Source organism: Falco naumanni, chromosome 10 (assembly GCF_017639655.2).
Source record: "Falco naumanni isolate bFalNau1 chromosome 10, bFalNau1.pat, whole genome shotgun sequence".
Taxonomy (NCBI): domain Eukaryota; kingdom Metazoa; phylum Chordata; class Aves; order Falconiformes; family Falconidae; genus Falco; species Falco naumanni.
The window spans coordinates 26,771,188-26,783,125 of NC_054063.1; the positions used below are offsets into that span (position 1 = coordinate 26,771,188).

Consider the following 11,938-nt stretch of genomic DNA (forward strand, 5'->3'; position numbering starts at 1 on the left):
ACCACCGTCCCCAACTACACTTTTTACTGTACTTCTTGAGAAGTCATTTTTCCTGGACTGATGTATTTCATCACTAATCTCCATTTCAAATGAACAGTAAAATGGTAGGGAAAGAGCATCTTAACTGCTCAAATTTTATGCTCATATATACTCCTCGAACAGACAAATTTAATGTGCAATTTAAACAGCAACTGAGCAAATATTTTAAGTGCAAAACTATGCATAAATTGGAAATACCAGAAGAAACAAGCAAAATCAGAGGGTTTGGGATGCACGATAAGTAGCTGCTTTTCTAGTAAGTTTAAAAAAAAATTTACAGGCAGTGAGATACTAACTATAGCTACAAATAAGAAAGGAATCCTGAATTTAGCAAGATACGTTTCTGAGGAGCCACTTGAAAACTAATCTATTAACTGTGCTCTCAGGATCAAAGGAAAGAAAGTAAAACACCAAACCAAAACCAAATCAGAAATTTAGTCAGAAGCAGTGAGAAAACTTAATCAGGAAAAAAATACCTGACAGCTTACACTGTCTGGCACAGAACAAGATAGAGATGTGAAGTTACATCCTCCAAACCTAATAAACCTCCGTAAGCGTTATCTGCACTACCGTATGACGTCAGTAAGTATAGTGTAAAAACAGCTATACACCCCCACCCCCCCCCCAAAAAAAATCATCTTACTGCCGTTACACTTTTGCTCCTAGTCTGGTAAAAATGTAGGAAGGTCAGAAGACAAGACCTTGCAAACCAGGGGAAATTATGCACACAAGTATTTTGAGAAGAAGAAGATGCAAATATATTGTTAATTCACACACAGCAAGCAGCAGCAGTTGCAAATATAAACAGGCAACAGTGGCAGTCCAAACATGAAACTGCATATGGGAGAGCTGAACTTCTGCTTGTGTGAAACATTAGAACCACCAGTTAAGGATGAAGTAACTGGTTAGATAAAAAGGAGCAGTCATAGGAGAAAAATAGAAGTTAAATTATTTATTTTTTAAGAAGAATTACATAGGTATTTAACATGCCTTCTACAAGCACAACTAACTTGAATTAGGTCTTTGAAATTGTTTGCAAAAACATAAGATTTGGCTCCATAGCAAGCCCCACACCTACATGATTTTATAATTTGCATCATAAGTAACTGGATCACCAGGCAAACCTCCCCCTTGTCTATTTTTTCCACGCCTGGTGGAAACCAACCAAGAAAACAGGATTAAATTTAGAACGATAAAATCTTTAATCCACAGCACCATGGAATGAGGGGCTTCGTTTACAGCTCTGAGAACTAGACACCAAAGGAGTTTTTTAGTAAAGAGATTATTTTCATAAAATATTTATAATAACATTGGATAAAGTACTGCAGGCAGCAGCAGTACCCAGTTTGTACAAATGTTTTTGAGGCCAGAAAAAGTTGAAGCAAGCAATTTTCAAAACAACTTTAGTACATAAAGGGTAGAGTTGGTCAACTCTCAGTCTGGATTGTCTTGCTAGTGTAAACACTCAATCACTTCAATCGATGTACATTTTAATCCTGCACTGAATTAAACATGGCAATGGTGATTCCCTTTGCATACATTTTCAATGACAGCACGACTGTGACAGCTGTTCCAGACTGATGGCACAATCCCTCTTTACAGAAGGTTGCCTAGCAGGCCAAACTTTAAATTCAACAACATCCCAGACATCTCAGAAAATATCCTATACGCCTCTACAGACACCTGAGTCTACAAAGCCTGTATGAAAGGAATTATATATTGAATAAATATTGGCTCAAATGCCAAAAGAAGAGACTTGGCATGAGTCTGGCCTCTAGTTTAGGTAAACAGGTATTTTAATATTTAAATATTCATATATGTATGTAGAATAGGCTTTCCTTCTGCCTCTGGTCATCACACAGGAAGACAATTAAAGGAGGCCTCAGTTTACTTATGGTAAGAACTATGACACCAGTGTCAGAGTTTCTTATGCAAAGAGAGAGGTCTAACTAGAAAAAGAGTTCCTAACTGGGAAAGAGTCCCATACCTAACAAATCAGTGAGGATTTACTTGGAGTACAAGAAAAAACAAACAAAAAAACAACACCCCAAAAAAACCCTGGCTCGCAGCAGCACGATCATAATGTTAAAGATCACGTTCCCTACCAATACAACGATGAAATTTAAGTCTGAAACAACAGCTGTTACCACAAACAAAACTGTGGCAAACATCATCAAGAAAGCTTTCAAAGCCAACCAACTACACTGACAGAAAAAGCAAAAAGGCTGTTATTGTACCAACTACAAAATGCATTCAGTAGTTATTAGCTGTTCCCAGCAGGGAGCAAACATAAGACCAATATGGTAACAAGATAGTAGAAAATGAGTGTGACTGCAAGATGTGGGCAGAATTAGCAAGGGTCATTTGACTCCTGCATTGTCTCCAGCTAGGCAGAAAGCTATGTTTAGAGGTACTCCAAAAGCAAGAAACAAGACAAACCCTCAGTCACCCAGTTTTCTGCAAAAATTGCATTATAATATATGTAGAAGGTGCTCATTTGATTCAAAATTCATTTGATGCACTCAATACCTTCCAGAGCTGGGTGCATACAACAAATTAAGCTTCTTTTAAAACCGGGTATTTGTTCATAGATGTAAGCTGACCTGAGCTCATAAAGTTGGATCATTCACTATGGTGATGATGCCTTTTTTCCAGCTGAGTTTCAAAACAGATCTGACAATCTATTTAAAGTCTGTAATTTTTACCATCCTAATTCCAAATTATAGTGCAATTAAACAAATATCAGCCTTGTATTTAAAGGTAGCTAACATATTTTAAAAGAAACAAAGCACTGCGTGACTACTGGTAAGTTTTTAATTTATAAAACTTATGAAGTGAGGAAAAAGGCAATCATAATTTCATTTCCACTGAGAAAGAACTATCAGAAACTCCTGTGCAAACTTCTACTCCACATTCCTCTTTCACAGGTGCTAAGACATTGCACATGGCATGCAGGGTGGCAGTTGAGAAACAGTTTACTCCTAAGCTTCCGTGTGAGCCTGCACTGCACCCACTATGATACATTACCTGTGTCTTTATTTTGACATGACAGCCACGCTCCTAGGACTTAAGCCAGCCACCCCTTACCTTCCATTTACTTAAGTATTTTCAATATAATTTGTAATCAAATATATTTTCTGAAGTGATGAATAGAGGGCACATCCCATCAGCCAAATCAGACTGGCAGTCTGCCACTCTGATGAGCTTTAAATAACACACGTGACAAACTTTTTCATGTATCATTGCAATGCTTCCATAGCTCAAAGTGAGCTGAAAATTGATGCACAAACACGAGATTCCCAAGGAACAGGACATTATGAATTGATGTGTTCCATCCCTTACAATAAAGACAAGCAGTCAATCATATTAAAACCACAAAATCCCACAAAACTAAGAGAAGTAACCACCAAGTAACAGTTGCTCATGCTGATTTTATCACTGCATTAGGACCTTCCTTGAAATAGTAATACTTTGATCCCATTAATGCTCAGTACTTCAGCTGCAGTTCTGAAAATCTAGGCAGTACAAAATTATTCAGAACTCCTTAACTCGTAAGTCACATTGGCCAAAGCCTTCAAGCAGATTGTGAGATTTTTGGAAATATATCTTGAGACCTAAATACATTAATTAAATTTAACAGAAAACGCAGTTAAACCTCCCTGACTGCTTCACACATCTCAAATAACTGTTATTTGGCTCTCTAATAATCCTATTCAAAGTTTCAAATTTCTGTTAGCCCACACGTGTACAATTCCTCCTCTCTTTCCCAGTGGACCTGTTAGTGTCATGTCTCTAGTGTACAGGACACCAGCAGATTAAGGAAGCTCAACAGAAGCACTATCTCCAACATACTTTAACTTTCAAAAAAATGAGATGTCACAAGACACAATGCATCGCTATCTTGCTTTTATCTCCAGTTCTTCTCCTCCAAACACTGCTCTTTTAAAGTTAAGTCTATGCAAAGTGATGAAGTAATTAAAAAACTAACGGTGCACATGAAATTAGAATAATTCAGCGAGATGCAGCAAGTCTGTACAACTATAATGAACACTTAATAGTTAGAATAAGCTATTGGTTTTAGCTAAGTTGCAAGAATAGCAAGCATAACATGAACTGTAAATATTTAAATGTCACCAGAAAATGACTAATTTTGTTTGATAATTGGGCTACATAATTAGATTTGTTTAGATTTAGGAAGCCTGCCTGTTATTTAAACATTATGTCCGCTTTTTAAGTGTCTGACTTGATAATCAAATTCAACTATGTGGACAGATGTGAAAGTTTACTCGTATTTAATGCAGTAACAATGATTTCACTAGGAATCAGGCTAGACAAAGTGAAGCATGGACTGATAAATTTTCCAGCAGAAACATAGACAGTCATTGACACAGCAGCTTTCAAAGAGTAAAGAAACCCTAGGACTGACTGCCATTATGCTGTGAACACCGGGAGGGCTTTCATAGTTTAAAGAAAACCGCATATAAATTTTCAGCTTAAAAGATATGTATTAATTACATGTAACAGATAACTTCTCACAACACTGCCAGTATTTTACGTCCTTAAACACAGCCTGTTCCAGTGGCAGTGACTAGAAATCCCTACTTATCCAATACAGAACAAACCAGCACAGAGTCAAATCCCTCTGAATATCTTCAGTGCAGGAGTGCTTCAATCATTACAGACAGATCCTGACAGGGACAAAGATGGAATTATTAGTTTAGTTGCAATGTCTAAGTCCTTAACTTCTCTTCTGAGACCTGACAACCGCAGGTTCAGTGAAGACTATAATCTTACACTCCAAACGTTACTGAACTGTTGGACTGGAGAGCCTTAGCCTAGTGCCTGGTAAGAACTGGATATTCATGTCAGACACAGGAGGTTTTGCACACCTACACTGCAACGCACAGGTCTGACTATAGTTTACACAGACTTTCCTGAAAGAGCTCAAACTTACCTTATTCGGGAGCGGCAGCCACCTAACCACAGTAACGCAGGTTACACAGGCTGCATGGGACTGTGGCTGAACACCAAATGCTTCACTTGCAGCGCTGCAGATGCACTGTTGGACTGTGCAGATCTATAGGGGCCGAGGCCACACCTTTGGACTGTAGCTCTGATGCACCCAGGGGACACAGTCGAGCAAGTGACAGGTGACAGCTTGGAAACAACACTGCCAGGCCTCAGGCCAGGTCTGAATCAGTACTATTGGGACTGGAGAGTATTGGCTATTCTGGTTTATTGCTGTGCCCTCTGCAGAAAGCAAAGTTACACAGTGACATATTGCATACGTGCAGGTGCAAAATCACACACTGGGGACAGGAAACAGCATTTCCAACCGGCAGCAACTTGCACGGTTTTGCGAGGAATGCATCCCGCGTTTGGCAGTACTGCTATCTGCCACTTGGGGCGCACCGCAACAGAGTGCTGAGTCACAAGTCCAGCCTAACCTGTGGCAAACCTCTAAAAACGTCGCTGAAATGTACCTCAGCCCACGCCACCTCCGGTTTTGTGCCTGTCCCCTACTAAATACCACTCCCGACGCTCTGCATCTGCAAAAAATGCAGCAGCGTTTCAAACACCTAAAATCCCAGGCAAGTTTCTAAAACTCTTTACATTTAAGAAAATTTTACTTGCTGACACTAAACAAATTATCTCTATTCCAGACAGGCACGTTATGCTGAAATGACAGATCAGCCTCACTGGGTAGCCGTCCTATAAAAGGCATGAGGCAGTGCCCTGCAGCACTAGGGTGGCACTGTCATTAACAGCTGCACCAAAAAGCACCTAGCAAAAGGGGCCAGAACTGCACACCCTTGCCTAAGTCTAAATCTAGTAATTCCTGAAGTCAGAGCCTTGAACACTGCAATCTAACTAATTCTTGGCAGGTTATCGGATGTCATCTCCTAGATTAAAAAAATTAAAAGGGAAAAAAAAAAAGATAAAGGAAATATAAATGTAAATGGTGTCGTATGTAACAACAACAGTCTTTTTTACCGCTCATTACCAATAAAGTCTGAGCAGTAAACCTAGCTTTCCCACGTAGGCTGCAAGTCTACATCAACCAAGATGTGGAGGAAGTCACTGGAAAGACAGTAAAGCTCCTATTTCACATGGCATCAAAGACCAGGGCAGGGAAACGGGCACCTCCGGCCACATAATGGTGTCCTGCCTCCCACTATTCACAGCTGCATTTCACACAGCACATGCTGATGCTATTTTGGAGCATGTGTGTGATGGTGTAGGAGATGTGAGGTGGGGAGGAAAGACACCCCCTGCTCATATTCACACGCTGCAAAAAAAAATATTCCAGAATGAAAAACTCCTTTGATATTTTTGCAAACAAGTCACAAACACAGTATTTTGAAACAGAGTATCAAACAAATCTAGGTTCACTGCAAACCAAGGGGCTGCAAAAGCTTCTTAAAAAAAGGTCTTTGATCCTTTACAAATGAAAGTGCTGGCTAAAGCAGGTTGGTGACAACCCTGTAGTGACTGGGACACATTACAGAAGAAATCCTCGCTTAGGTATCTTACTCCCCACATCATTTTGCAGACCTAATACTCCCCTCTAGATTTTGTATTTAAAAACTACAGAAAGCACTTTTAACAGCATCAGAGGTAACTATTTTATGCTTTTTCCTATCTGTATACATTTTTATTTGATCCATTCCCAGCGTCTGTGGAACTTGGTTTGCAGTCCTACCTTACTGCCATTGCTGTCCTGCATTAAGCATCAGATCCTTCAGCACACACTAGCAGGGAAGCACAACCGTACCTGTTAGCAGCACTACTGACCTCTGTCAGTTTGCATCCACTTGTACAGGGCAAAGTAATGCTCTGGAAATAAATGCAACTATTTGCAAAGGTGAGAAAATCATTACTGCCATATTACCAGGCAATACGCCACCACAAAACCAGTAGGACAAGAAATGCTTAGGACAGAATTTACTTTGGTAATACTTCAAATTGGCCTTTCCTGAATGAAGGACAGCGGTCAGCACTGCTTGTTAGAAAGGACCGTAAGACAGAATTTATTGCCAAGGCATATGAAGGCTATACACAGCATTAAGTCTGTTTGAACATCAATATTTAAACATACTTCTAAACTTAAGCCATTTAATAGCTGCAGTTAGTCAAGTAACATCTTATGTTTTAAGGAGTATATGCTGCTGGCTAAAGATTTGGCAATCAAAATCTATATGGTTAGTTGATTTTACTTCAACGGTTATTGATTATTTAGCCCAGAACCTCAACTGAAAAGACAGGCAGCCTGACAAATTATCTTTATTTCAACAAAACACAGAGCTTGGCTAGGTTTCTACCTATGATGAAGTGCAAAAAAAACCCTGAAACCCTGAATCACAATTATGTCTCATTAGCAAGTCAGTACCAGTTATGGCCCCACTTTTTGCCCACCTGAGTTTGGATTCGCTTGGTTTTTGAAAGCAGTATTACTCAGAACAAGAGCTGATATTCATCTGATCATACTTAACATGAAGAACATTAAAACAACAATAGTTTCCCTCTTAAGCATGTTTGATACTGCTGCCATAACAACACGCAAATACCTCAGCTTGCAACAAAGATATATTCATTCCACCCAGTGTTTATTACCATGGCTTTGATAACTCCACTTTATATTACTACTGCCAATATATTTACTAATAAAAACACATAAAGACTTCCCCTACATTTGAAAAGGTACATAAGAGCTTCTGTAAGTATTATTTTTACTAGAAGCCAGTAAAGAAATCTGGTTTGTTTGGTTGTTTTTTTTTTTTTAAATGTGTATTTGCCAGATATTCAAATGAAGCTATAAAGCACCTCTGACTCTAGCAGCATAAATAAACTTGCTGAATGCTTATTTGTAATCCCAGAATATTGTATTACATTAGTGCTGTCAGGCTACACGACAAGAATTCCAATGCTAGCGAAAATTCAAACCCATTCAAGATTTTTATTTAAAGAACGGACGGATTTTCGCGCACCCAGCGTATTCACGATTGATTTATCTAGATAGCTTGTCAAATTATAATAACAGGAGAAAGGCAGGAAGCGCTGGCCGGCGGCCCTGCGCCTTCCGCCCGGGCCCGGCCGAACCTCCCGCACCTCACGCCCGGCCTGACAGCGCGGGGAGGGCTCGGCAGCCCCCGCCGCAGGGCCGGGGTCTCGGCACCGCCGAGCGTCCGCACCTCCTCCCCTGCCACCGCACCTCCGCGGAGGCCGAGGGCCGCTCCCGCCGCCTGGGATACCCCCCCTCCCGCCCGGGAGGCCCCGCGGGGCTCAGGGCGCTGTCCGCAGCCCTCGGCCCGCACCCCGCGGGGGAACGCGCCTGCCCGGGGCGCGCTGACCCGCTGCTGGCCGCAGAAGGCGGCGGCCCGGACGCCCCCCACCCCCCTCCCCTCAGGCCGCCCTCGGCCCTGCAGCAGCCGCCCGCGGCGCGGGTGGGGGCGGGTGGCGCAGCCGCGGCAGAGGCAGGCCCGGCGGAGACCCCCGCGGCAGCCTTAGGGGGCTGGGGGGGGGCCTCCTCGCCCCGCGGCAGGCGGGGGAGCCCCGGCAGGGCGGGGGGCGGCGGCGGCCGCGGCGCTGAAGGACATTTTAGCGGCTGGTCATTTTAGCCCCGGCCCCCGGAAAATGGCTGCCGCTGGAGCGGGGCCTGCGAGCGGCCGCCGGCCTAGCGCGGGGAGGCGGCGGGGGGCGGCGACGGCCGCCTCGTACCTTTGAATTTGAGCTCGTGCTGCGGTTCGAGGCTGAGGACCTGCTCCGCTTTCGCCATGTTCCTCCTCCTCGGCGGTGGCGGCACCAGGCGGAGAGAGGAAGGGACGGGGAGGGAGGGGAAGGAAGGGGGGAGGGAGGGGAGGAGGGAAGGCGGGCGGGCAGGCGCCGGGGGTGGGCGCGCCCGGCTGCTCTATCCGGCCCCCGCCGAGCGGCCCCGGAGCGGCGAAGGGAGAAGCGCTGCGGGCGGCGGAGGGGGGCGGGCCTCGGGGTGCGGGCGGCGGCTCGGCGGCTCCCGGCGCGCACGCTGCCCGGGCACGGCCGCGGGGAGAGGGCGGGAGGCGGGCCGGGGGCGGGGTGATGCAGCACGGCGGGCCCAGAGAGAGGCTGCGGCTGACGTCTGCCGCCGGCACCGCCGCCCGCCTCCCGCCGCGGTGAGGGGGCCGGCCCGGCCCGGCCACCCCTCGGCTCCCGGCGCGCCGCGCCCCGCACTGGCTGCCGGTAGGTGCCGGGCCGCGGGCCGGCTGCCTCCTTGGTAGGGTGCTCGGCCGGCTCCGAAGCTTCTCCCTGCACCTGTAACCTCATGAGCGAGAAAGAGATCTCATTAATATTAATGAGGTCCAGTCACCACAGAAAATCACTACTGGCAATAAATGCAGCATTTCGGCCCGCGGCGGGGAAGGAACGTTCTAGCTCCCGGACAGTCCCAGCAGCCCATACCAGGCTACAGGAAAGACCTAACTTTTTAAAAAATAAAACCAGGATTTCAGGTAATTTCAGTGATTTTAAGACACGCATACAACCTTTCTTAATTAAACTGTAGTCAAAGTTTTGGGGTGTTTGTTGTTGTTTTTTTTTTTTGTCTTTAGGTTTTTCTTGTTTTGTTTTTACTCCAACTAGCATGACTTAAAATATTTTTAGAATTTACAGTTTGGTCTAATACGAAGTACTTCTAATACAAAGCACTGCTTTATTGGTAGCCTTAGGCCAGTGTAGTTACAACAGCAGCATATTGTTTTTTTCCCCTTCCCCTATTCTCAGGTTGTTTTAAACATTCTAAAGAGTCCCTAAGAATGTATAAATCATCCTTGTAACCTGTCAGAGTCGGTGGTGGTGGTGTAACAACAAAGCAGTTTAGGATGCTGATGTTACCAACAGAAACATATCGGTCTTAAAAACTGGTCATCTACATATACCAAAAAGTATTCATTAGACAACTAGACTTAATATATACAGTACATTGGGAAGAGATGCCATTTGCACAGGTAAAAAGCAATTGTATTGACGTGAATCAGCTTCCAAAGAACAGCAAGCCAAGGCAGAGTTATGCTGAGTAAGTCCTAATCAGCTAAGGAGTAAGAGGTCAATAAAAACATGGTGATAGCAAAACATTGCGAGAATTCATTTTAGCACACCAGTGCCATCTGTGCAATGCAGTGCACCTCACACAAGTTCTTTGTATCATGAATGTGATAAAAAATTTACTTCATAATTGCCAAACACACATAAGGTAGCTAAAAAGATCTGGAATTGGCAACAAAAGGGTTGTTTTCATTTCTGGCAATAAAAGCAGTGGCAAATGACTGATGTATGTTAAAATTAACACCACTAAAGGGGATGTGGAAATTCAATGCTCTAAGCACATCTGCAGTATTTATACCACATCTCAACACTTCAGCTGCTCTTGTCCATGATAATCCCTGGTTTTCAGCGCATCTGCTTAACCGCCTCCAATCTCATTTTTTATGTCTTGTTCTGAGACTGCTTTCATTCCATGCCCAAACAAGTCAAACCCATTTATATGTTTAGTATAACTCTTGGTTTTGCATTAAAGCAAGTGAAACCTGCTAACTCCTTCTAACCAACACATCAGGACCAGTTTTTAAAACCTTCGGCAATACATGGCAACACACTCAAATGTACTGCTGTTCCTCCTTAAATTCCTTCTTTGTTGGAGGAAACATGGTCACAATGTCATGAAGGTGTGCTTTTTCTTTTCCAGGTCCCCGTTATTCTACTTTGCTTGCTTAGATTTGGAGCCTATGATGTTCTTGGCTTATTTTTGCTACTTGTGGGGGTTTAATTCATAGTATAAGCTACAGATTATGTCATAACATTTTACTAGATCTCAAATCAGGAGAGAATTTGAGTTCTTACAATTTGGAGTGGAGCTTTCTTTGGCCAATGTTCCAGAAAGGTTATTTTCTTTCACCTAATCTCAGGATTTATTTTTACGAATGGATTCTCTCACTGAGCTAGGCATTCCAAGTCAGAAAAGACGAGCTTTATACATATCTGCAAGTTAATTGGAAACTAACGGTGAGGAATAAGACAGAGGAAACTTTATACAACATAGTCATACATAATAAAAACCCCTAAAGTAAACAACTGTTCAATGTTGCTGCCCAGATCTTTCAGAGTTCTCCTTTTCCTGAAAGTACAAAGAACACCCCTTAAGCGTATGATGATTCACATCTTAAAGGGTTTGCCAAGTTGTATCATCTTACCACAACTGGTGACTTTGAACTTACCTGCTTGTATTTGAAGGACTTGCCCATGTTTTCATCCAGGCTGAAGTTTTTATAAAGCATAGCATTGTTTACTCTTCAGTTGAAAATTCATGAAGTCTAATTAATGTAGGTTGTTAGGCTTTTGTTACAAATAATGTGTGTACATTTAACATTGTGCAGATCAGGTTCATTGAAATGGGCATGCATGAAAGCCACCTGCAATACATCCTTACCAATTACACAAAACAACCCTCACTGTATTACCAATTTAGCCATGACAAGACTAGATGGCAACTTGTTGCCCAGGTGGGGTTTTGATTAACAGGAGAAAATAGGATGAACACTACCGGGAAATGCTGAAAAGCACCTGAAAACTTTGTACTGGAACAATTTTAAAGATAAGTTTCATCTGTTGCAAAACTTTTACCTTAAAAGCTATAGAAGACTTGATCCAGGTAAAACATTCTCTCATATTGTGTGCATGCAAATTAGGTAGTCCGCATTTAGTTATCTAGATTCCCTGTGCAAACACATGTAAATGTGTTTTCCTCTTTTCTAGTACATTCCTTGTGTTTACCCTTACACTTGCTCTGATGCACATTCATACCCCCTTACATAAATATATTTGACATTCTTCAAAAGCAGTTTACTCACATTTAAGAGGTTAACTTAAA

At 42.9% G+C, this 11,938-nt stretch overlaps 1 protein-coding gene across 2 annotated transcripts in view; it reads right to left on the reverse strand.

The window, feature by feature from the left end:
- VAPB (VAMP associated protein B and C) overlaps nucleotides 1-9,041 on the reverse strand; it is a 39,852-nt gene extending 30,811 nt beyond the window's left edge. For both annotated transcript variants that reach the window (XR_005830014.1, XM_040609475.1), the window contains exon 1: nucleotides 8,758-9,041. Coding sequence is in view for 1 of the 2 variants with exons in the window: in XM_040609475.1 (XP_040465409.1) it covers nucleotides 8,758-8,815 (58 nt within the window). In the remaining variant the exon portion in view is untranslated. The remainder of the gene's footprint in view (nucleotides 1-8,757) is intronic.
- Between the last annotated feature and the right edge of the window lie 2,897 nt (nucleotides 9,042-11,938).